Genomic DNA, 25,428 nt, shown 5'->3' with positions numbered 1-25,428 from the left:
GTTCTGCCAGCTGACCGGGATGTGCTGTCCGGTAGGTTACCTCTCGTCCAAGACTCACTTTGCTGTTCCTCTGCTCCACAGTCCAGCCAAGACCGAGGGTCCGTTCCTCGTGTTCCGGTGCCCGCTCTTCCACGGCGGGACGCCATGCCGCCTCCTCCGGCGCCACCTCTTCCACGGCGGGACGCCACGCCGCCGCCGCCTCCTCCGGCGCCACCTCTTCCACGGCGGGACGCCACGCCGCCGCCTCCGACGGGCGCCACCTCTTCCACGGCGGGACGCCACGCCGCCGCCTCCGACGGGCGCCACCTCTTCCACGGCGGGACGCCACGCCACCGCCTCCTCCGCCGCCACCTCTTCCACGGCGGGACGCCACGCCGCTGTCACGAGCGGGCTTCACCCCCTCGTGACAGCTCTCTTAGTTTCCTTCTTTCCTTCTGTTCCAGTTTCCATGCCCTTATTTTGGTATCCACTTCCTTTGTTGTTCTCTTCGGTTTTCCTTACCCCTGCTCTTTTCACACACCTGCTTCTAATTTCATTATCCCTATTTAGTTCAGGTGCGTGCTCTTTCAGTTGTGGCTTCATTGCGAATTGCGTCTTTGGTTTGTACTGGCTGTTGTGTTTCCTGCTGCTGCCGCCATATTTGCATTAAATAACCTTTTATTTGCACTTTTGGTCCTGCTCTCTGCATCCTGGGGTCGCAACGCAACACCGCCAAGCGCTATCGTGACAGTGTTCTGTTCTTTGAAAGGCATTGTTCTTCCTCCTCCAAACATATCGTTGAGCCATACACCCAAAGAGTTTCAATTTTGTCTCATCACTCCTTTGCTATGTTTTTATATCCATGTCCTTGCTTATGTAAAGAAATTACCTTATTTTTTGACTTCTTCGACCATTCCCTGGACTTGGACCATGTTGCAAAGACAAAGACACCAAGACAAAGACACCACTGACTGTCTAGAAGGAGCTGAGTATCACAGTTGTTAAATCTGCTAGATTTTTTGGTTCTGTCCACATCTACAGGTCTGACTGAAAACACCTGATTGACACCTCTGTTCTTATGAGTGGTCATCTTTAAGGGGTTGAATCATTTTGTCAGTGAGCAAACCACTAAAAGGGCATTTGCTATTGTATCAGAAAAAATATTGTTGTCATTTTAGTTGTATTTGGTTATTTTAGAACTTGGTAATGGTAATGGTTTAATTTCATTAGAACATGCATCAGGTTTTTAGCCTTATGCATTATTTTAGCTGTTTGAAGATTAACTATATCAGCAAGTTTAAGTATTTAAGTTTAAGATTTTATTAACAACATGATTTAAATGTTCTTTTCAATTTCTGAAAATGGGGGTTGAATAATTTTGAACTGTATGTGATCCGTATTGGTATCGGTATCAGATGATTTCACTCATGGATGATCGGGATCGGTATCGGCAGCATGACATTCCTAAGTATAATTGTATAATCTTTCTTTTTAAAGAATTGTATGAGAAAGTCTGGAGTGACAGAGAAGTATGTTGTAGAAGTATAAGTGGTGCAGGACATGTATGAGGACTGTAAGACAGTGGTAAGATGTGCTGTAGGTGTGACAGAAGAGTTCAAGGTGGAGGTGGGACTGCATCAGGGATCACCTCTGAGCCCCTTCTTGTTTGTTATGATGATGGACAGGCTTACAGATGAGGTTAGACAAGCATCTCCATGGACTATGATGTTTGCAGATGACATTGTGATTTGTAGTGAGAGTAGGGAATGGGTGGAGGAAATGCTAGAAGAGTGGAGGTTTGCCCTGAAGAACGATGGAGACTGTAAAAAGGGGGTGAAGAAGCGTGTGCATGGAGAAAAGTGTCAGGCGTGATGTGTGATAGAGAGTTTCAGCTAAAATGAAAGGAAAGGTATACAAACTGTGGTGAGACCAGCCATGTTGTTTGGCCTCGAGCCATTGGCACTGAAAAAACAGGAAGCAGAACTGGAGGTAGCAGAGATAAGGATGCTGAGGTTCTCATTGGCAGTGACCAGGATGGATAGGATCAGGAACGAGTACATCAGACGGATATTACATGTTAGAGGCCTTGGAGATAAAGTCAGAGAGGCCAGACTGAGATGGTTGGGACATGTCCAGAGGAGAGATAGTCAATATATTGGTAGAAGGATGCTGCTTTTAGAGCTGCCAGGTAGGAGGCGTAGGGGAAGACCAAAGAGAAGGTTTATGGATGTAGTCAAGGAGGACATGAGAGTAGTTGATATGAGACAGATGCAGAAGACAGGGTTGGATGGAGGAGATTGATTTGCTGTGGCGACCCCTGAAGTGAAAAGCCGAAAGAGAAAGAAGGTAAACCCACGAGTTACTGGCTTAAGATGTTAGATACAGGAAGTGAACAGACCAGTACATCTATCCACTTCTTTATAAAATGTAGGGATGTTCCGATCAGATTTTTATGTTGCCAATTCTGGTTCCGATCATCCGTGAGTGAATTTGTCCCATACCATTTCCAATCACATGGATTAATTACACATTTTTCCATTTCTTTATGATGAGTGCTATTGCCCATGGGTGCTGTGTAAAGGGGAAAGTCGGGACCCCTGACCCCAGGGTGCCAATAAAATTATAAATGAATATGCTTTTAGGCATTTGTTATATAGCATTAGAAGACATTTTGAGTCTCCAATTAAAGAAAACCTGCACAGAGACGTCCAAGCTGAAATCTGAACCCACCTGACCGTGAGCTGGCAGATGTGCTGACCACATGCACCGCTGCGCTTCCTGCTTTTAAACGGCTTACAGCTTCTTACTCTGACAATCCACGACCCTTACTGACCCTAACTTGGGAAAAGGCTGAGTTAAAAGATGTCAAAACACAAACACTGTTTTGGAAATGAACAGAAAATAAACAATTGAAATGGACTGAAATGGACATGTGTGCAAAGAATACTTTGGAATATTTTAATATTTCGTTTAAGTGCTCCGTTTAAATATGGCTGGTTATGCCCAAAGGCTGCATAACCAGGAAAAACAATTCCAGTCCAAATCTGAGCTGCAAGTATAATCCTTGCTCTTCTCAGTTCCCTGTTTTTTCCTGTAGGAAATACATGTTCATATCTTTATGGCAATAGACAATTACAAAAGAAATTAAATTGGCTGGTAGCTGTGTGCAGTGGGGATTGCAATAAGATGCCACGAAATGAATAATAACACTAAAGCTGTAAGTTTATTTTTAGACTAGAAATGTACCCACACTTTAATGAGGGCTGTGCTGCATGACATCAAAGCCAACATGAGCAGCGCCTGCTGCTGCTGTTTCTGCGTTTTTGTGCATACTTATTGGAAACCGATAAAAAAAAAAAAAAATATATATATATATATATATATATATATATATATATATATATATATATATATATAAATGAACACTTTTGCATATTCAGCAATAAAACAGCACTAGCCTCTGAGACAAGAAGACAGCAAAGAGGCAAAGATCCCTGACTCATTAAGTGGATGAGTAAGCTGTACTCAGTCCACACAATTTATAATGAGGCTGACAATTTACTGCTCGTCTCAGGTCTCTTGACAAGTGAGTAATGAAACCTAAACACAATCATCACACAGATTCCTCAGACTAGTTCAATCAAAGCATTCATTCACGAGTGTATGTGGTATGCAGGTACACGAATGGAAACACAGGATAAAAAGAACAGTGGTAGAATGCTCTTGACCTGGAATTATCCATATAGTATACAATATATGAGTACAAGACACACAGTCAAGAGATCGAGAACACCTGGGTTCGATTCCACCGCCGGGCATCTCTGTGTGGAGCTTGCATGTTCTCCCCGTGCGTGTGTGGGTTTTCTCTGGGTACTCCAGCTTCCTCCCACATTCCAAAAACATGCTAGGTTAATTGGCCACTCCAAATTGTCCATAGGTATGAATGTGAGCGTGAATGGTTTGTCGATATGTGCCCTGTGATTGGCTGGCGACCAGTCCAGGGTGTACCCCACCTCTCGCCAGAAGACAGCTTTGATAGGCTCCAGCATACCCGCGACCCGAGTGAGGATCAGCGGTATAGAAAATGGATGGATGGAACATGTCACTCTTCGAACACTTCGAATTAAGTCTCAGTCTCAGTAGGGAAGCCAAGACGTCCTAGTCCCTGGCCACCTCTTACAGTTCCACCGGAAGGACACTATGGCGTTTTCCAGGCTAGCTGTGACGCATAATCCCTCCAGTGTGTCCTAGGTCTGCCCTGGGGCATTCTCCCGGCTGGCCATGCCCGGAACACCTCACCAGGGAGGCATCCGGACTGGATACCCACCACCTCAAGTGGCTACTCTCCATATGAAGGAGCAAAAGCTCTCCCTACAGAGGAAACTAACTCAAACTGCTTCTATCTGCGACCTCGTTCTGTTGGTCATGTGAGAGTGAGTGTGGGAAAGATTGACTGGTAAATTGACCACATTCACCAGTTCATCACATTCATTGCTGTGCCAATCTGCCTATCGACCTCATGCCCCAACCATCATAAACACGACCCGGAGACCCGACTCCTCCACTTGGGGTAAGACCTCACTCCCAACTTGTTGATAATATTTTTTGTCATCAAGCGTTGAAATTACGTTTGATTACGAAATTTGTTTAATTGTCCTTGAACACAGCGGTTTGCTGTGAGGTGGATCAAGGGTGTCAAATAAAATCGCACAGGGGCCCACAACTCAAAGCCTTGAGTTGTGGGCTGAACTGGACATTACCACCCCCCCCCACACCCACCCAACTGAGGGAGCTAAAGACCTACCTAAATTCTACCAAAATTCATCCATTTACACCCAATATATCTGATTCTACGTAACCGTGCTATGTGCATCTCAACAGAGTAGGATTGGTTGAGTGTTTCAGCCAAGAGGAGAAGAATGATAATTTGCCTGGTACACAACCTTGATATTTATGGAGTATTTTATTAAAAGTAACTTCATATTGTGCCCCACTGGGATCCAAAATCATGTTTAAAGTCTGAAATTAGCAGGGTAGGGTCCCACTAATGAGTTACTTCACAAAACAACAACAACAAATGTTCACAAACAAGCACTCACACATTCACATTCATTTACTGTTTTGGAACTGAGCCCACGCTGACTGCATGTGACTTGGAATAGTAATTTGAGCACCATAATGCACATAACAGAACAACCCTAACTGCAGTAACATGAGTCAATTAGCCCTGCAGGACCCTACAATACTGAACAGTCCTCCAGTGCACACCCCAAATTAACTGTCTGACACAGCCACAGCCAGCTGCATGCCTGTTGGCTCCCTCTTTCAACAGCCATACTTGTGGCTAGATCTCTGAATAATGCATGTCCGTGTCTTTATTATTTTACAGCAATAAAAGCAGAATAACATTTTGAAACTCATGTTTAACACCTATGTATGCCAGTGGTTCTCTAATTTGCATCAAACTATTCGGACATACATATTTGACACACATGACACTTAAAAGCAAGCTAGACTTACCCTCAGCTGCTCTTGCTCACAGCTCATTAGTGTGCTGGAATCTACAAGAGAAAACCCGACAATGACAGTTGTTGTTGAATCTGAAGACACCACGATTATTATAAGTATTACAGCACATTAGTGTGGCTGCATTACAACGTTAGAGCTGAAAGCCCAGTGTTGGAAACTGGTATAGAAACTAGAGTTCATTTGAAAATGTGTTATTTGGAACCAACAATTCACTGAAAGCCATTTAGTCTAAACTCTACACAGTCTACACAGTGTGATTTGGCATCTGTCAAGCATTAGCTGTCTAAATACAAGGAAGCAGATCAACTGGAGCTTAATTGAAGTGTTTTTTTCATGATTTTTCCAATTATGGTAAACTGTGTTTTTCAAGCTAAACTGTTTGACTGAGGATGAGAAATCAACGTCTCTAGTGAGTAGATTTTAATTGAAAGATTTTTTGTCATATGTGTAGAATATTGATCCTGAACTGCTCCAGATGATATTGTAGTATAGAAGTCTGGAGGTGTCTGAGCCATTTATGAGAAAGCTGTTTTTATTCAGATTTTGTATTATTATCATCATTTTATTTTTAAGCAAAGTGGGCTCCACAGTGTCTGCCAAGAAAAAGTCTGGCATATAAAAATCCACTTTTTGTATGCTGTACATGAGTATGTACAGGATCAGTTGGGCATTAAATTGGAACCAGGCTCAAAAGTGAATTTGTTATTCACATGAGAGTAAATGAAAAAAGCTATTTTTATTTAACAGATGGATAGTGTGCTATTTATGTACATGCCTTTATCCATTTTCTACTGTTTATTCCATTCAGGTCACTCTATCCCAGTTGAGCAGATTGGCACTATAGGAAGATGTGTGGTTTCAGTCGCAAATAAAATATACAGTATATAGCTTCTTGGGAGCAGACCAGGCACATGTGAGCAGCACAACATCATCAGTGCACAAGTGAGCTACTGGGCACACATTAACAAGTGGCAAGTTTGCACATTTAGTGTGTAATGATTTTTACATACATATTCATTGAGTAATTTTTATTGCATAAAAAGATTGTTGTAGGCTAAAGCGGTGCTTACACATTTTGCCTCTGCATGGGCCCACAATTTGCTGTGGGAATACGTGCCATTTATTTATTTATGTCACGCATAAAAAGCGTGAAGACTCTTTTGCACACTGTTTGCGTTCTGTTTATATAGAAGTCACGCACTTGGAAAGCAATTCATGACCGAAAATGGTGCACATTGGCTCGAACTGACCACACGCAACCTATGTACAGTTCTTGACAATATTACACAGATTATTCTATTGTCACCCCCACATCCCGCATCCATCATGGCATTATTTGGTCCCGCTGTGTCTCAGCGGGACAACAGGCATCACCCAAGCTTCATTAAGTCCTTTATTTGCAGGGGATCTACAAGATGTTGAACTCCAGAGAAGAAGCCCTTGAAAAAACAAAAGATATGTCTATATTTTCTCGCAGATGCAGAGAATGTGCAAAAAGAGGCAATAAACTTGAAAAAAAAAAGAGAGGGAGGTGCTGAATAGAAGACATCGCTTTGGGCGAATGTTGTTAGAATGTTGTATTATCGTGTTAAATGATGCCGAAGTTTTAGATAATGAGATTTGGGCATTTGGAAGTGAGACCTGACAAATGTTTGGGATGGCTCTCAACACTTGATTTCAGAGAGTTTTTTTTTTTTTCTAACCTGGGCACGCCACTGTCTTTCCAATGCCACGTGGTCATGTTGAAGAGTATAAATCGCAAGCGTATTTATTTTGTGTAAGTAAGCGGTTCTTTTGTAGAGTGTGAAGCACGGAGCACGGTGCAAATGACATGTCACTGATGCAAGTCACTGATGTGAGTCAGTGGTCTACCCGAGTTTTTTGTAATGACCACATTTCTATTACCAATGTTGTGGAAAATCCACATTACCACTCATACAAGGTAAATCAGGGGTCTCCGACCAGTAGCTCATCAGCTGCCAGGAGTTCCAAATCACTTTTCAAGTTGCTCTCCAAAAGGTTTATTAATTTATTATCAACTCCTGTACCGACAAAATTAGACAGTGGGGTTCGGCAGTAGTCCAGAAGTCCTTGGGAGTCCCTCTGATGTACTCATTCCTGATCCTATCCATCCTGGTCACTCCCATTGTGAACCTCAGCATCCTTATCTCTGCTAACTCCAGTTCTGCTTCCTGTCTTTTCCTCAGTGGCACTGTCTCTAGAACAAACAACATGGCTGGTCTCACCACAGTTTTGCACACCTTTCCTTTCATTTTAGCTCAAACTCTTCTATCACACATCACGCCTGATGCTTTTCTCCACCCGTTCCATCCTGCCTGCACACGCTTCTTTACCTCCATTTCACAATCTCCATTGTTCTGAACTGTTGACCCCAAGTACTTAAAATACTCCACTTTCTGTATCTCTTTTCCCTGTAACCTCACTTTTCCACTCCCTCTCATTCCCTTGTTGCATTCATGACAAGTTCACAGAAATTATGTGTACCAAAAATTTTGAACAAAAGTTTTCTTTGTGCACTGGCACACAGCACCGCACAGTTCACACATACACAGGACCAATTTACTCAGTGGCACGGGGAAGTTCCAACAGACATACAAACCCACAATTTCTTGACTGTGAAACCAGAATGCAAATTACATAGTGTATATTTATTTATCAATTTTACAATGTTTCTGTCCTGTATTATTTTCCATTATTGAATAAGCTACCTACTAACGCTTATCTATTTACTAACTATTACATTACTATTACATCTTTCTCGGTGTAACATGTTTAAAGCTGAAAGTGAACAAACTATCAGTAATCGGTAATTGCTGAGACCAGATTGGGTGGGATTAAATCAATTCTGCTTCTTTTTAGATAACTTTATGTGGAATCTTGCATATGTAAACTTGATGTTGTTTTGTTAAGCATGTTCGAAATAAACTAAACCCTTACCATAACTATGCACACGATGCAAAAGAAATATACTGGGAATAAAAGCTAACAAGCAGTGATGGAAAAAAGTGGGGAAAGGAGAATGAGTGAGACGATGCTGAATAAGCAGGAATGCTAGCGGTCCCCAGTGGGAAACAATATCTCAAGCACTGTTCAGCTCATAATAGCCTGTGAGAGGGGCTGAAATGTGATGAGAGAAAGGGAAATTCAAACAATGCTAAGGTCTCTGGAATGGTTCCTTGAGACTTGATTTTGTATAATGTAATGGGAGATGCACAGGGAATTTTCTAATTCCTGGTCTGATAATATTGTAAGTACACATTTGGAATAACTGCCAGGTACTACCTCTGAGGCAGAAAATGTCACCTCCTCCTTCTTTTGAGTGCAGTTTACACAGAGCTGAAACAAAGGTAACCAAATTACCGCTTGGTGCTAATGAGACTATAGTAATCTTATTGTCGGTAATTGCGATTGTCCAGTGGCTACACCTGTAATGTTGGTTTGTTTTGTTTTTCTTTTTTTCCTGCAAGAGAAAAATATTTGAACAGACTCTTTTATTTCAAGTGGCATTCACATTTAGCCACTAATTGAGGAATGGTATCTGTTAGAATTCAACACTTGTTGTGACCATTAGTGTCTGTGGCTCCAGCGTACTTGGACAAACAAGTTGAGCCATTGTTAACACCGTATATGCCCACATATGCATTTATTTTGTGTTGTTGCCATTGTTATTTTGCCAATGATGGATTATACACTCGAGAAGGAATACGTTAAAGGTCACACTCATGGAACTTGTAGTATGACATCAAGACGTGTAAAAATGTTGTTGTCTTGGTTCATTATAAATGGCACTAAAATTAGGGCTGTCAAAGTTAATGTGTTAATGATGCATTAACTTTACCAAAGATAAAGGTATGCTTGAAATTTACCTTTTCACAAAAAGCTGTTTTTCCCCTTTTTATTGAAAATTGAGAACAGATTTGCTGAAAAGTACCTATGCTCTACTGCTGAACATATTTTATTACTAAAACATGTGAAAAGGTAGAACAAACTTTTTTCTGGTGAAAGATGAGAGTTCACCCTTTCTTTTGGTATATACCATGTCTACATATATAACCCTAGAACACAATATTGTGTGTGCTTGAAAAATCTGTCAAAAATATTTAAAAAAATAAACAAAAGGCGGGTACCAAGTTCTGCGGCTTTTGGAAAATAGTTCAATTAGTTAATTGTGTAACTTTTTTTTTTAAAAAAGCTTTAAAAAGTTAGAATTTGAAAGAATTTGAATAATTTTGTGTCAGAAAATCTGCAATTTTTCACTTTTTGCATTTTTAACACGTTAATGGAAGTTTCTTTTAAAGGGGACCTATTGTGCTTCTTCCACTTTTCTAACCTACAAATGTAGTTAGAATGTTGTATTCTTGTGTTAAACAATACCAAAGTTTCAGATAATGAGGTTTGGGCATATGGAAGTGAGCCCTGAAAGACGTTTGGGATGGCTCTGAACACTCGGTTTCAGAGGGCGTGGTAAAACTGCCCCTTTGTGATGTCACAGAGGAGAGGGCCTCCTTATATGGGCATGGCTCTAAGCCAGATAAGCTCCTGCCCTTCCCCAAGCTCTGCCCTCCCCCCACCAAAGTCTCAGTTGCTAGCAATAGCTCTTAAGGGAAAGCCTCATTTGTTTACAATTCCTAAAGACGCCAAGTGGTTGGAGTTCCTGATTCCCTACCAGCAAAAAAAATGCATTTTAATCTGTCAGCAGCATTTTACACTGAACTGTTTTGTGAACGACAAACTTGCTGAAGCCCAACGCCTTTCCAACGTTACTTGGTCGTGTCGAAGACTCAGCAGAGCAAGCAGTAAGTAACAATTTATCAGTGTCCTAAGTGTGTTTATTTTGTGTAAGTCATGGAGCAAAAGTGCTTGTCTGTGTAGCATTATAGTGTGTGCATACAGGGAGCGGGGTTGCTACTACCTTGGCTTCTTTATTTTATAATGTAAGATTAATCTAAATGTAAGTTATCTACGTCAACAAATGTAATCGTTGAATCATATTGATTAACTTGTGTATCTAGATGCATATGGGAGTGTTTACAACAAAGAGATTGACATTCCTACTTGTTACAGTTAAAAATGTATTTCTATCCATAATTAATTGTGATTAATTCTGAATTACCTATTGACGAAATGTGATTAACATGATTAAATATTGTAATGGCCCTACAGCATACATATAATGATGTGACAATGCAGCCTCAAATCTTAGAGCAAGGTGAACAAAGTCAATATCTTATTGTAAATCATTGCTGGAATTGCAACAACTAAGTCGTGTGGATTATGCGGACATGGCTTGGGAAAATGTGTTCTCTAGCATGCTAGCCTCTAGCTCTAGTGTGAGCCTGACAATCAGGCTAAAGGCTAGGCTGCAACTGAGATTCCATCTGTTCATCGATCATCTGCCGTTAGCATTTTTTAGTAGTGACTGCCAGCAGCAAACTGTATGTGAATACAGTTTTACAAATAACTGTAAAAATATACCAACTAGGTCCGCCGGAGGCGACTATTTTCATTTGAACCTAATCCATACCTAAATGGAACAGAAGCTGACAAATGCCCTGACATCGTTCCCTCATTACCCCAACTCAAAGAGCAAATTTATCTTCTTCTCTTAATGCTTTCTCTCTAATCCTTGGCCAGACACTAAGTGGTGCATACTTTACTGTGACAGGCAAGGCACCCAAATACGAATAGAAGAATAGATCCTTGTGGCAATAATTGCATTATCTCACACTGATAGCATTTCCGCCAGCGGTTCACTCTGATCATTGATTGAATTTTTCAGTTTACTTCACCATTACTGTGAATAGTCTGACTGAACAATCTTCTGATGAGTCCATGGCTTAGTCAATAAATTCCATCCCAACAAAAGTATGTGTGTGTATAGGAATACAAGAATGTAGAGTGGTTTATTTTCTGTCTCTCCAACGTGCCCTGGGTCTTCGCCGAGGTCTTCCCCAGGGAGGCGTCCAGGAGACATCCTAACCAGACCAAGCCCTCATCTGGCTCCTCACTGGGGAGGAGTCGCGGTACTACTACGAGTCTCTCCCGGATGACAGTGCTACTCATCTCTAAGGTGAGTAGCACTCTTTATCTCGATCTCTTATCTCTCTCCCTGCGGAGAAAACTCATTTAGGCAGCTTGGTCTTGATCTTGTTGTGTCGATCACTGCCCAAAGCTCATAGTTGAGGGTAGGAACGTAGATCCACAGGTAAATTGAGAGCTTTGCCTTTCGGCTTAGCTCTCTCTTCACCACAACAGACCGATGTAGAGCCTGTATCCCCGCAGACGCCACACCAATTCACCAAGACCCCAAGGTACTTAAACTCCTCCACTTGGGGCAGGTTCTCATCCCCGACCCTTTTCTGGGTGAGAACCACAGACTCAGACTTAGAGGTGCTGACAGTGGATCTAATGTTGTGAAAGCAGCTGCCCTTAACAAGTGGAATCGCCTGGCTTGCTTTGGCCATAGGTATTCTTACTTTTAATGTATTCATTCATTCATTTTCTAGAGCTGGCGTGCTGGAGCCTATCCCAGCTGTCTTTGGTTGAGAGGCGGGGTACACCCTGGACTGGTTGCCAGCCAATCACAGGGCACATATAAACAAACAATCATTCACACTCACATTCATACCTATGGACGCCAATTAACCTAGCATGTTTTTGGAATGTGGGAGGAAGCCGGAGTCCCCACAGAAAGCCCACGCATGCACAGGGAACATGCAGACTCCATACAGAGATGCCCAAGGGTGGAATCAAACCTAGCTGTGTGACCTGGGCACTAACCACTCTACCGCCGTATAATTTATATTTATATTATATTATATTTAATAATATGGGTTAAGATTTGTTTTTATACAAGACTCCACTGCAGGTAATTACCGTGATACATCCCAAAAATATTGTGATACATATTGCCCAATCCTAGTATATGTGTACGTATGTGGGTGAGCCGTGAGTGACAGACCTTATCACAAGTCCCCCTTTTATGGCCAAATGACAAATCTCATTCAGTTGAACTTATAATTGTGATGAATATTGGCAGGTTTTTGCCCTCATTATCTGTTCTCTGAAACCGCGATTGGTGACATATGCTAACTAGTGTGGAACCAAGGAGCCCGCATTCACGCTTGTAGGAGAGAAATTCAGGTACAGAAAATATGTCATTATTAGAGCTGCAACAATTCATCAATTAATCAATCATTAATTCATTTTATTATTCATCAACAATTGTTTAGATATATTTTATCATCAAAGTAGTTGATATTCAACAATTCAGATAATTACACATACAGTAATTACTTAATATAGTAGTATGTCAGTTAAAATAGCTAAGTCGGATTCATTATACAAATAGTTCATGTATTTATGTCCAGTTAGCTAACTAAAAATGCTAGCATTTACAATCAAACATTACAGTTAGAGAAGAAATGAAAAAGAGTAGAGTTCAGGATGCAAAGCAAAGCAATTAAACATTTGACTTTTGTTCCAACTAGCCTTTTCAAATAAACTAATCACTTTTGTTATAAATATGGACATCTTACCACCCCAGTTAGTTTATTCATAATCAGAATAATAAAGATGGAAGTTCCACATCTGTGTGGACGTCTGCTCTGTACTTCATCTTTGCCAAAGGAGCAGAACCAGTGAATCACGACGGGGAGCTTAGTGTCGGCTGACTGATATCAATTGATATCTACAATGTGACATTTATGCGATTGACCCACACTACTTTTGCGATCGACCGGTAGCTCGCAATCGACGTAATGGGCACCCTTGGACTAGGACAGGGGTCAGCAACCCAACATTTTGAAAGAGCCATATTGGAAACAAAAAACAAATACGTCTGGAGCCGCAAAAAAATTAAAAGCATTATAAAAGCCTTATAATGAAGGCGACACATGCTGTATTAGCTATATTAGCCTACTATCAGTTAACCAACTACTACAAATACATAATGAGCCTTCATGATTAAATGTTTACTTTCCCTGCAGCGCATCCTGTAGGGAATGACGCACCACGTGAATACTCTGTTGTACGATGTCGCCTCAAGTTTAACTTCATTACAATATTAATAAATTATGTTACACTGTTTTGATGAAATTAAAGAAATGCAATAAAGAAATTAGATTTTTGATGTTATTTTTATTTTGAGGATTCGAAAAAAGAACAAATGGGACCGTAGTAAGAGCGACCTGACTTCAGCAAAGAAGGAAAATGTACTTATTGCTTCCAACCAACTTTATTTTAACATTCCAGCCCGAGGCATTTCACACCGGACAAACTTCCTGGTTCAAAGGTCATGCAAGTTCACCCTACATAGCTGTCCAAGGCAAATGCCTGTAACACTCGGACCCAAGCAACATAACACAATAATATCCCTGAGTGTCATTCCAAATATATACTGATGAGAATCAGAAATCACTTTATAAAAATATCCACTGTTACTAAATATGTGCCTATGACAGGATTGTGTCATTGTGCCGTTTAATGTGACTTCTGTTTATGGACATGACTGGTCAGCTTCTCAACATCGGGCATGTAAGATAAATGCAATGAATGCAAATGATTTGGTTGAAGAAATGTTTAATCCTCTGTTCTCCTCAGTTATTTTTCTGTTTTTCCCTTTGGGATCCATGGCCCATCACACAGCCGCCAGTTTGTTTACAACAGCCACCTGCCTGGCATCCCGCCTTGCTGATAGATAGCAGGCTATGACGCAAATCTTCGTTGACAGAAATGTAGAAATTTAATATTTATGCTACACATTTTTACAGTATTGGAAAACGTTAAGAATGTTTGTGTCATGTTTGTCCTCCTACAGAAACCATATTAAAACAAAAAATATATGTCCCTCCACCATCTTTTTCCATTTTCAAACATTTTTGCAAAGCTCCAAGGAGCCACTAGGGCGGCGCTGCGGGTCTAGAGCCGGGGTCTAGGGGTCTAGAGTTGACCCCCGGACTAGAGCCTAACCCAAGCTTCTGTATAACAATGTTAATTAAAACAATAATAATGAATGCAGAGATTTATTATATTATAAAATGGTTGGCCTTGCTTAAAAATGCACGCATTTAGTTGTATTGAATGTTAAAAAATATTCTATGACTCTCATAGAAATACATTTGAAAATATATGGCTTTCATGGCTCTGTTAGCCAAAAAGGTTCCAACCCCTGACCTAATCGATTACTTGATTAATTGAAAGAACAAGTTTTAGATTAACTACTAAAATAATCATTAGTTGAAGCCTGCGGGAGATTTTTTTGTGTGGCACTGTTAAATCAGTGACAATAATACAGTATGCACTCCTGTTACTACTGGTTCAACTACACCACAGTCAATTCTTTATTACCGCAGAGTTGCGTGCACACATACCTGCCAGCATTCGCATTGCTCTGACTGACACTTTTCAACAAGCAATTAGTTGTGCGTGAGTAGCAGAAAATGAAGACAGCATGTTGAAGACAACTAATCTTGCCAGATCGTCACCAACAGAATGACAGAAATAATTATAGAAATCTAGAAAGCACATACATTTTTCTATTATCTTCCACAATGATATGAATGAATAAAGACATTTAACTCAGGTGTGTTATCATTACCATGTGACAACAGCGAATGTGATCAAAATCTATGTATGCCAGGCAAAGATGAGGATTTATTGGTGCAACTGATTACGCCACTGTTCTGAATTTGGAACATGACACATTGGGTGGAAAATTGTCTTACCAATCAAACGTATACAGGCTCTGGGTGGAATTATGTGGAAATTTAATGTTTACATTTTGGGGAGGTTTAAACGCCATGCTAACAAAACATCCACTGTGTTCCCCCGAGAAGCCAAGAAAAAATAATTACAAAAAATAATTACAACACATTTTTAAATGTCAAATGAGATCATAGTTTTTTTTTTCTGTGGTTTGAGGACAGTAAACATTTTTAAGTTGTGCTCAGGAAAAGTTAGTAATCACAACCTATAGTTATTATAGTGAAATTGTTGAAATCTGAACAATGTGAAGTCAGAGGTTAACCAGGGTCACTGTACAAATTGTGTTCAACTTTGGCATTTTTATTCTATCACAATTGTATGGTCAAGATTAGGACATGTCTGAACCATCTCAGTCTGGCCTCTCTGACTTTATCTCCAAGGCCTCTAACATGCAATCCCTCTGATGTACTCGTTCCTGATCCTATGTATCCTGGTCACTCCCAATGAGAACCTCAGCATCCTCATCTCTGCTACCTCCAGTTCTGCTTCCTGTGTTTTCCTCCGTGGCACAACATGGCTGGTCTCACCACAGTTTTGTGTACCTTTCCTTTCCTCTTAGCTGAATTTAGCTGATATTATATTATCAGCCAATATTGGCGTAAAAATATATCTACTGACTTTTGTCAGGTGGCATCTGACAAAATAGGAATCTATTTAAAATTAAGTGGTCTTCCCTCAACTGAGTATTTGTCATATGTTAGTGTCATAAATAGACATTTCTTCTTCAGCCCCCCCGATTTGAAAGACTCAAAAACTGATCTATTCTAGACTGTACAGACTGAACTTGAAATTGAAACCAGGCAAATGCAACAAAATGGAGAGCATACAAGCATATACTAGAGTCAATTTGCATGTTATACAGTTCCTATACATTTCTACATGTTGCCCCGTGCACAAAACCCAGGTGGGCCCGCCCCAGTATTTGAGAAGCACTGGTTTAAGGGAAGATCTGCGACCAATATATATACCGGTTGATATCAGTATTGGTAATGAAGTGCAGGACTGGGATATGGCTAAAAATCCAATACTGAACATCTCTAGACAAAACAAATGGAATGTTTTTGAACAAGTCTGCCAAGAGGACTGGGGGAACCTACCGTACTTTTTGGCGATTTGGCGGGTAGGGGATTCAAATGGTACAAATGGGCATTTGTGCAATAAATATATTTTCATTATTTTTACACAAGGGTATTTTAATTTTAAGTTTGCTTTATTGGGAAATGATTCATCATGCCTCTTTGACACAGTACACAGTATGTAAAACTGTCCAATGTCAAAGTACCCAAAGAAATTAAAGACACAGAGAGCTTTACATTACACAGACTTAAAAAAAAAAAAAAGACAGAGCGCCATGAGTAAATGAAACATGGTTATAGAGAAGCAGAGAACAGTGTAGGGTGGGGGTTGGTTGCATAGAATAAGAGCTTCCTTTTCTAATTCCACAGGCCATTAAATTGTAATTTCAGTGCTTGATATATTTATGCATTAAAACATTATGGGAGCCTACCCAACCAATTACTATGCAGACACAGTTCTTGCGGTCTCCACTCCCTGCCTCATAGGCAAGATGTGGTACAATCATGCTTGAGCATGATATGTCCGCAACACGACAAAAGACTTTTCTAAGGTGAAGATGTTAAAAAGTTGACAAGTTCTCCGCTGCAGGTCAAGGAAACAACCATGCATTCATCCGATGTGACATGCTGTCGTGTTGGTGTCTTCCCGGAAGGCTTTTATCATAGAGAATTCTGGAACATCATTATGCAACTGAGCAGTGGATTGAATGTACAAATAGGGGAAAACATTTTACCCTCGAAATGTTCTCATTTGGATAATAAGCGAAACGCATGCGGTGTGATTTTAACCACCTCGCACACACACAGATGCCTACGGAGATGAGACAGCTATTTATCAAAACATAAATGAAATTCACTTTTACTCATACTCTACATCTTCTATTTATGCTACCGCTGCATTACTTGATTGTAGGAGTGTCACAAGAGCTCATGGCACAAGATTAAATCATGTGCCATCTTCTTCTTCTGTGCCGACTTTCCTCTCCCCAGGTCCCCAATAAGACCCAGGTCCTTCAACTCCTCAACTTGGAGCAGGATTTCATTGTACTCCACCATTTTTCGGGTGAGAACCATGGACTCGGACTTGGAGGTCCTTATTCTCATCCCAGCCGCTCATTAAAAGAGTTAGAGATCCAATCCTTCAGCCACCAAACCAAATCCCCTCAATGCCCTGACTGCACCTACAAATTGTTTATAAAAGTATTGAACAGACTCAGTGACAAAGGGCAACCCTGACAAAACGAGTCCAACTTATTGCCGGCAATAAGAAACCACGCTGCTCCTCCTGAATCCGAGATACCTGGCAGAAATCCGCAGATCCTCCTCTGAATAGAACCCCTGAATAGACCTTACCGGGGGGGTTGGAAAACACCCTTCGATCCCCTTTCTTAAAAAGGGGGACTACCAACCCAGTCTGCCGATCCAGAGGCGCTGCCACGAATGTCCACATGATGCTGTCAACCAGCGCACTACCACAGCATCCAAAGGAATCCAAGGGCCAAGGAGCTTTTTGACCAACCTCAGAGACATGAGAGTCCACCATGGAGTCCCCAGGCCCTGCTTCCTCATTGGAAGACGAGGAGGTCTTTGACGTATATACTCACAGGTCCACAACATCTCAAGTAGAGGTCAGCAGTACACCATGTTTCCCCCTCTTGAAACAGCGGATGGCGGGACAGAATCTCTTCAAAGCCATCCAGAAGTTATTCTTCGCTGAGTTTTTGCCTCAGCAACAGGCAGAGTCGCAAACTACTTGGCCTGCCAGCTTCCTCTGGAGTCCCATAGGTCAAATAGGCCACCTTAGAGCCACAGCTCCGATCAGCCACCTTGACAATGGAGGCATGAAATATGGTCCACACAATGTGACTAAATGTGCGCTGCCTCCCTCGGAACATGGCTGAAGCTCTCCCAGAGGTGGAAGTTGAAACTCCTTCTGATGGAGGACTCTGCCAGACGTCCCCATCAGACCGTCAGACTACGTTGGGGCCTGCCAGTTTGACTCTCCCCCATCACTGAAACCAACTCCAGTCTCCACAACATAAAGTCTGATGACATGACCACAGAGTTGATCGTCAAACTGCAGCACATGTGGACACCGTTATGCTTGAACATAAAACAAAAACATAAAATAACGGCAAATAAAATGTCATAGTACAGGGAAGGTATAGCTTTCACACATTTCACATTTCACACAACACCTTTCCCGGCAGAGCAAATCTGTTTAGCATGTAAGGCAGGGGTGCTCATTAAGTCGATCGCGATCTACCGGTCGATCGCAGAGGTGGTACTGGTCGATCGCGGCGTGACATTAAAAAAATATCATCCTAGCATCAATGCCGTCACTTGATTGATATACAGGGCAGCCATTCAGATGACAACTGAAAATTGTCCTTCGGGTGACCAATCAAATCAAACAACGTCTCTAAGTGCAGCAGAACTTACGATGTCAGCCTATCATCCATCCCCGTTACTTGATTGACATACAGGACAACCAGTCAGATGACAACTGAATTTTGACCTTTAGGTCACCGCTCATGCGTAAACAACGATGCAAAGTGCTAAGCTAGTCGGCGAATTGCGTCAGATTTTAAGCCCTCGCTAAAGTTTATGGTCACTAAAATGAGTCAAGGAGCTGGACCAAGTAAAAAGGCAAAAAACATATCACTTCCATATGGAATGGGAGGTGGACTTTTTTTTCACAATGTCTTTTTCGAAGTGCGTTTGCCTGGCTAACCTGGCTATCAGCAGCTACTGTCTGGACTATGCATCCCTGGCTGATTCAATTCAGTGCAAGTCATCAAAGTAAACTCAGGTAATTACAAAAAATGTTAATAGTTAATTATGTGTGTTTTGCAATATTGGCTCATTTGGTTATGTAAGGTACATCAACATACATTGTATGTACAAATAATCCTCAATACATTTGAAAATAAATAGATGTTTTGCATTTTTGTAGTGGGTAGATCATTTTGACTCGGTCATTTTAAAAGTAGCTCGCATGCTGAAAAAGTGTGAGCACCCCTGATGTAAGGGCATTTAGATCAACAATACTATCTGCCCCAATGGCTAGACAGGACACAAAAAATAAATAAATAAATAAATAAAAAGGAACATGGTGTTTGTTATGGACAATCCATGACGAGCCAATGGTCCAACAAAGCACTGCTCAGATTAATATCGAGGGGCTGTTGTCCCAATCACACCTCTACCGAGCTCACTGTCACAGAAATTAGTGTTGGGCAAATTACTTAATTTATTAAATAATTTATTAATTACTTTAATTAATTATAACGTAATTAGTTATTGTACTCCGGTTTCCTCCCACATTCCAAAAACATGCTAGGTTAATTGGCGACTCCAAATTGTCCATAGGTATGAATGTGAGTGTGAATGGTTGTTTGTCTATATGTGCCTCTCGCCCGAAGACAGCTGGGATAAGCTCCAGCACCCCCGCGACCCTCGTGAGGGTAAGCGGTACAAAATGAATGAATGAATAATTAGTTATTGTTACAAGTTAAATATACATAAGTAACTTGATTGCAAAGTAATTATTGTGTTACATTTTTAATATATCTTCAAATATGTCAGAATTGGGATTTACCTTTTAGTGGCATAAGAGATGTTTCATGAGTCTAATGTTATTCATATGGGTGCAGACAAACACTGAGACATAATGTACACCTCACATGTACGTATGTCCTTGGTTTGTACATCAATGAAGTAGTGACTGTACTTCAACAATCCCATTCCAGCTCATCACTGTTGTATCAAATCCTTTTGATGTGACGTTCACAAACAAGTTGAGTCGATTGAATGACTTCTTTAAGAGAACAATGAGCACCGAGTCCCAGTTACATGAAAGAATGACTTGTTCTTATATGTCTGTGAATATTCTCACAGTTCTCATACTTGATATCGGCAAATTGTTTCTCATCGTTCAAAAGACTTGATTTGTTTGCGAATGTCACATCGCATGTTGACTGTATGTATTGGAACTGCAACAATTAATCCATGGCATTATCCAAATAATCAACAACTATTTTTGGTAATCTATTAACAGTAAATGTAAATATCCTCTGATTTCAGCCTCTCAGATGTGAGTAGGTTTTATTGAATAGCTGTGATAGGTTCTATTGCTTGTTATATGAATATAATTTCAGTATAAATTCTCTGTTGAGACATGTTTTTAATTTTTGCTAATGGTAGAAGGGATTCCTCAAGATGAAGAGAAAGCAAAGAGACAAGCCGGCTGTTCCGGCTGTTGTTTCATTAACTGCGGGTCGACAGCACATACATCAAGTTCCCACAACATAGCTCAGGGAGTGCAACCGTAACCTGAACTGATCCACCCGCAAGGAGAGCAGCCAGTGATGGATTGTATGACATGAAGGAAGCACACTTTCTCTCATACTCACACTAAGCACAATCCCATTGGATCTAATGAAATGTGGAAGAAATCATCAAATCTAAACAGGGTGATCAGTCAATTGATTTTATGTATGTCTTCGCCGTATTTTCTGTAATATAGTAATTTCACAAATCTAATTGTAAGAGAAATAGTATTAGCATAACATCAGTGATTTTGGCTTGCGATTTACTAGAGACCAGTCCAGGGTGCACCAAAGTACCCCTACTAAGTACTCTGACTCTAGATTAGAGATACGGTGCAGTCTGGTGAATTGCTCTGGCCTCTATTAAGTGTCTTGAATTTGATGCATACAGAAAAACGACACAGTGGACAGTGGACAAGGCTGTTGGAAAACCAGATGAAAAGCAACATTCTGGATGCACTGAAAAGGCACACACTTTTCAGAGCAAAATTTCAGAACAAAATAGCAGTCTTCACGGTAGATGACAAAGGCCTGAACCAAGAGTGCAGCTTACATGGTAAGAAACAGACACATATAATAGATCATGCTGAGTTGAAGATGCCCCAATCAGGAGTGAGCCCAGGGCACTGCGAGGGACTGATGATGGATGATGTTATCATTTTTTATGTAGGTATGCTTTTTAATCCCAAGGTTTAAGAAAAAACAGGAGGCTTGGGGGCCTCATTTATAAAAAAAAACTTGCTTACGCACAAAACTGGGCTTCAAAGTTGAGTACGCAACTTCCTACGCAAAAGTTGTGATTCATAAAAATAAACTGCGTGAAAATGTGTGGTTGGTGTACATTTCAAGTGGTGATGTGAAATCATATGGTAGAAATAAACATGCAATGGAAGCCAATATAGATGTATCCATCATTGCATGAAAACGTCACGCCATTAATTACTTCCAAAAATTGTGGAAAGTGTTGTTATTTATTTGACACTGAACATTACGCACGTATCCGCACTGAAATCCAGACTAAAAACAGACATGAAAAACACAAAGCAGCACTTCAATACTCCATAAATGTATGTTATAGTCATGATAATATTATATGTTGGACAGTTTATAAAAAATAAGATGTCAAGTATATCATCCACAGCAACATTTATTTGTCTTACGACGATCTTTATGTGTGTGTAAACATCCTCTTCATTTGCTAAATGGTCGGTTTTGTTGTGCTTTGTGCTTTCATTCATTCATTTTATACTGATTATCCTCACAAGGGTTGTGGGGTACACCCTGGGCTGGTCACCAACCAATCACAGGGCACAGAGAGACAAACAACCATTCACACTCACATTCATACCTATGGACAAGCCGGAGTACCTGGAGGAAACCCACGCATGCACGGGGAGAACATACAAACTCCACACAGAGATGGCCGAGTGTCTCCTAGCTGTGTGGCCTGAGCACAAACCACTCCACCGCCGTGCAGTCCACTTCTTTCCAGTAAATGCAAAATATAGTGGCAAATGAAAATAATCTTGAATCTTAATGCTGTTCTTGTGAATATGCAGTGATGATTACCGTATTTTCCGGAATATAAGTCACACTTTTTTTCATAGGTTGGCTGTTCCTGCGACTTATACTCCAGAGAGACTTATAAATTAAAAAACTGTTTATGTTACATAAAAACTGGACACCTTTTTTGTTCGTGTTTATTTTTCGTGTAGCTGAATAAACATTGCATTAGCATATCTTGTTGGGCATATCTATTCAGCCTGTTCTCTATTCTTTTATTAATGTTAGAACTTGCCTTCCAAGAGGATGTAACGTCTGTTTTGGTCAAGTAATTTGGAAAATTAATTACCCGCAAAAAATGCGACTCAGAAAATACGGTAATCTACTTGACCAACAAGAGGCCGGCATTGGTTTTGTTACCCATACTGGATCAGTTGTGACAGCATTGTAAGCTAGCTGAAATTAACTAGTTTTTTTGTGTTATAATGCACAGAAAAGAGAAAATTGCATACACATGGTTTTCATTCAGACCAGGGTTCAATCCCACCCTCGGGCATCTCTGTGTGGAGTTTGCATGTTCTCCCCGTGCATGCGTGGGTTTTCTCCGGGTACTCCGGTTTCCTCCCACATTCCAAAAACATGCTAGGTTAATTGGCGACTCCAAATTGTCCATCGGTATGAATGTGAGTGTGAATGGTTGTTTGTCTATGTGTGCCCTAATTGGCTGGCGACCAGTCTACGGTGTACCCCGCCTTACGCCCGAAGACAGCTGGGATAGGCTCCAGCACCCCCCGCGACCCTCGTGAGGAAAACACAGTAGAAAATGAATGAATGAATGAATGAATGGTTTTCATTCATTCATTCATTTTCTACTGCTTATCCTCACGAGGGTCGCAGGCATCCTGGAGCCTATCCCAGCTAATCCAGCTTCATGCATGTATGCATGCATCAATGTAAATTATTCAAAGGAGCCAAGGTTAACCGTTATTGTATCTACAAATTTTTCCCAGTACCTGGTCAGCTGGATTAGCTGGGATAGGCTCCAGCACACCCGCGACCCTTGTGAGGATAAGCGGTAGAAAATGAATGAAAGAATGAAAACCATGCATACACACACCTGCACACATGTTTCCTTTTCTGTGCATTATAACACAAGACAACGAGCTCATTTCAGCTAGCTTACAATGCTGTCACTGGGATACACCTACATATTTCAACTATGAAGCCCTGTAAAAAAAAAATTGTTGTATTGTGATGTGAACATCCTTTGAAAGCAAAAGATAAAAAAATAACCAAATATCCTATAAAATATAACCTTTCTGCTGTCACAAAAAGCTGTTGTATGTGTAGCCAGTGGCTTAATTGTGCCAGCAGGGGTCGCTGTAGTTTTTCTGCCGCACTTTCTGTTCTTTTGGCCCCTTTTGGCTGCAATTCTTGTTGGGTATTTCCTGTTGGTTCCTGTCTGACCTTCAGTTCTATTTCCTTTATGTGAAGGTAAGCAGCATTAATTAATAATTAGTTTCTCTGTGGAATAACATTCTTTATGCCCCATATGATTGTTTTGTGTTAATCATTTATTTGATATTCTTGTATTATATGTTATAAATGCAAAGTATTTTTTGTTTACTGTTATAATGTTGAGTAACTGACTTGATTATATTTCCTTTATGTGAAGTGGGAATAAAGATGTCCTCTGTCAGCACCACAATCGCTCCCTGGTTCGTGGTCAACGCCGTCGCCACATCAAACAAAATAAAATACACAATGCAGAGCCACGTAGGTGCACTTTGTATTTTCTACCCAGACTGTACTAGAAATGGACAGTCGGGCATCTTCAGTGGCTGGGTGTTGAGGGCCTGGTAGGGGAATCACAGCAGCAGTAACCCCAACACCAACAACTGTTATATAACTCCAATCAATACTGTTATGTTATGAATACTGAATTTAATAGGCTTAAAGCTTCACATAGCACATACTTTATACGACAGGATTCTGAGGACAATACTTTCTTAAACAAACAAAAAACTAAATGTGTACGTTGGTACCCTGAGTACACTAGTTGTCTAATTAATTAATCTGAGTCTATATTAAGGGAGGCACATGGATGGGAGGGTGCATTTTAATGGGCAGCAAGGGAAGCACTGTTTACGCTACACATTTTCCACTTCTCTCTCCTCCTCCACCCTTGAGACCGACAGATAACCACATATACGGACAGAGACAGATAGAGCGCTGCAGTAACACAATTAACGTGAGGGGCTGGAAGGAAGTAAGCAGTACCAGACTCAGTTGCTGGTTTCAAGGGTGAGAGTGAAAAACCAAATAGATTTTCTTCACCTCACTTTAACTTTTAAAAAAGTGCCTGAAAGAGAAATTGGCAGAAGCATAGTTTTTGGGTTTTTTTTGTTTGTTTGTTTTTTTCGTACAGATTGAGCATTGGTCTTCAGATCCACTTTTCCATTTTCATCATTTTTATGTTGAATGATTTCATTCAATCACACCACAGGCCCTATTTAGTTAGTTTGTTTTGGGAAGGGAGGCAAGGCAAATGCAGTCATTGGGGTTCTCCACATCCTTGTACTGCACAAAAAGTTGTATTCTATTTTAAATATATGTATTTACGTCATTTGTTTATATATTTTTAAAATTATTATTGATGATGGTCCTCCTGTTATTACCTAACAAGTCTCTCTGTGTGGAGTTTGCATGTTCTTCCCGTGCATGTGTGGGTTTTCTCTGGGTACTCTGGTTTCCTCCCACATTCCAAAAACATGCTAGGTTAATTGGCAACTCCAAATTGTCCATAGGTATGAATGTGAGTGTGAATGGTTGTTTGTCTATATGTGCCCAGTGATTGGCTGGCGCCCAGTCCAGGGTGGTTCCCGCCTCTCACCCAAAGATAGCTGGGATAGGCTCCAGCACCCCCGCGACCCTTGTGAGGATAAGCGGTAGAAAATGAATGCATGGATAAGCTTTTGTAATGGTAATGGTTTTATTTCATTTGTACATGCAACAGATTACAATCGAGTGCATCACATAATCAGTTCACAGTTCCACATGTCCAAAAGGAGTAGGAAGAAGCAAAGCTTATTAAAGCCTACCCCTCCAGCTGGTACTTTTACAATCAGTAACTGTTACATTTGTTCACTTCCTGCCTTCCTGATATAATTTTTGATTTTGTTTTCTTTAAAACATACTGAAGGTGATGTACGTAACTATATAAT

At 40.7% G+C, this 25,428-nt stretch overlaps 1 protein-coding gene across 2 annotated transcripts in view; it reads right to left on the bottom strand.

The window, feature by feature from the left end:
• Window positions 1–25,428, bottom strand: part of rbfox1 (RNA binding fox-1 homolog 1) — a 209,782-nt gene that overhangs the window by 129,088 nt on the left and 55,266 nt on the right. Inside the window, exon 2 of one of the 2 annotated variants that reach the window (XM_058049648.1) lies at window positions 5,500–5,540. The exons of the other annotated variant lie outside the window; for it this stretch is intronic. Within the exon in view, the coding sequence (XP_057905631.1) occupies window positions 5,500–5,526 (27 nt within the window). The 5' untranslated portion in view covers window positions 5,527–5,540. The remainder of the gene's footprint in view (window positions 1–5,499; window positions 5,541–25,428) is intronic. 2 annotated transcript variants of the gene reach the window in all.

The sequence above is a fragment of the Doryrhamphus excisus genome, chromosome 15 (assembly GCF_030265055.1).
Source record: "Doryrhamphus excisus isolate RoL2022-K1 chromosome 15, RoL_Dexc_1.0, whole genome shotgun sequence".
NCBI lineage: Eukaryota > Metazoa > Chordata > Actinopteri > Syngnathiformes > Syngnathidae > Doryrhamphus > Doryrhamphus excisus.
Note: the sequence above shows the minus strand (reverse complement) of the source record. Positions and strands in the feature narration are given on the sequence as shown.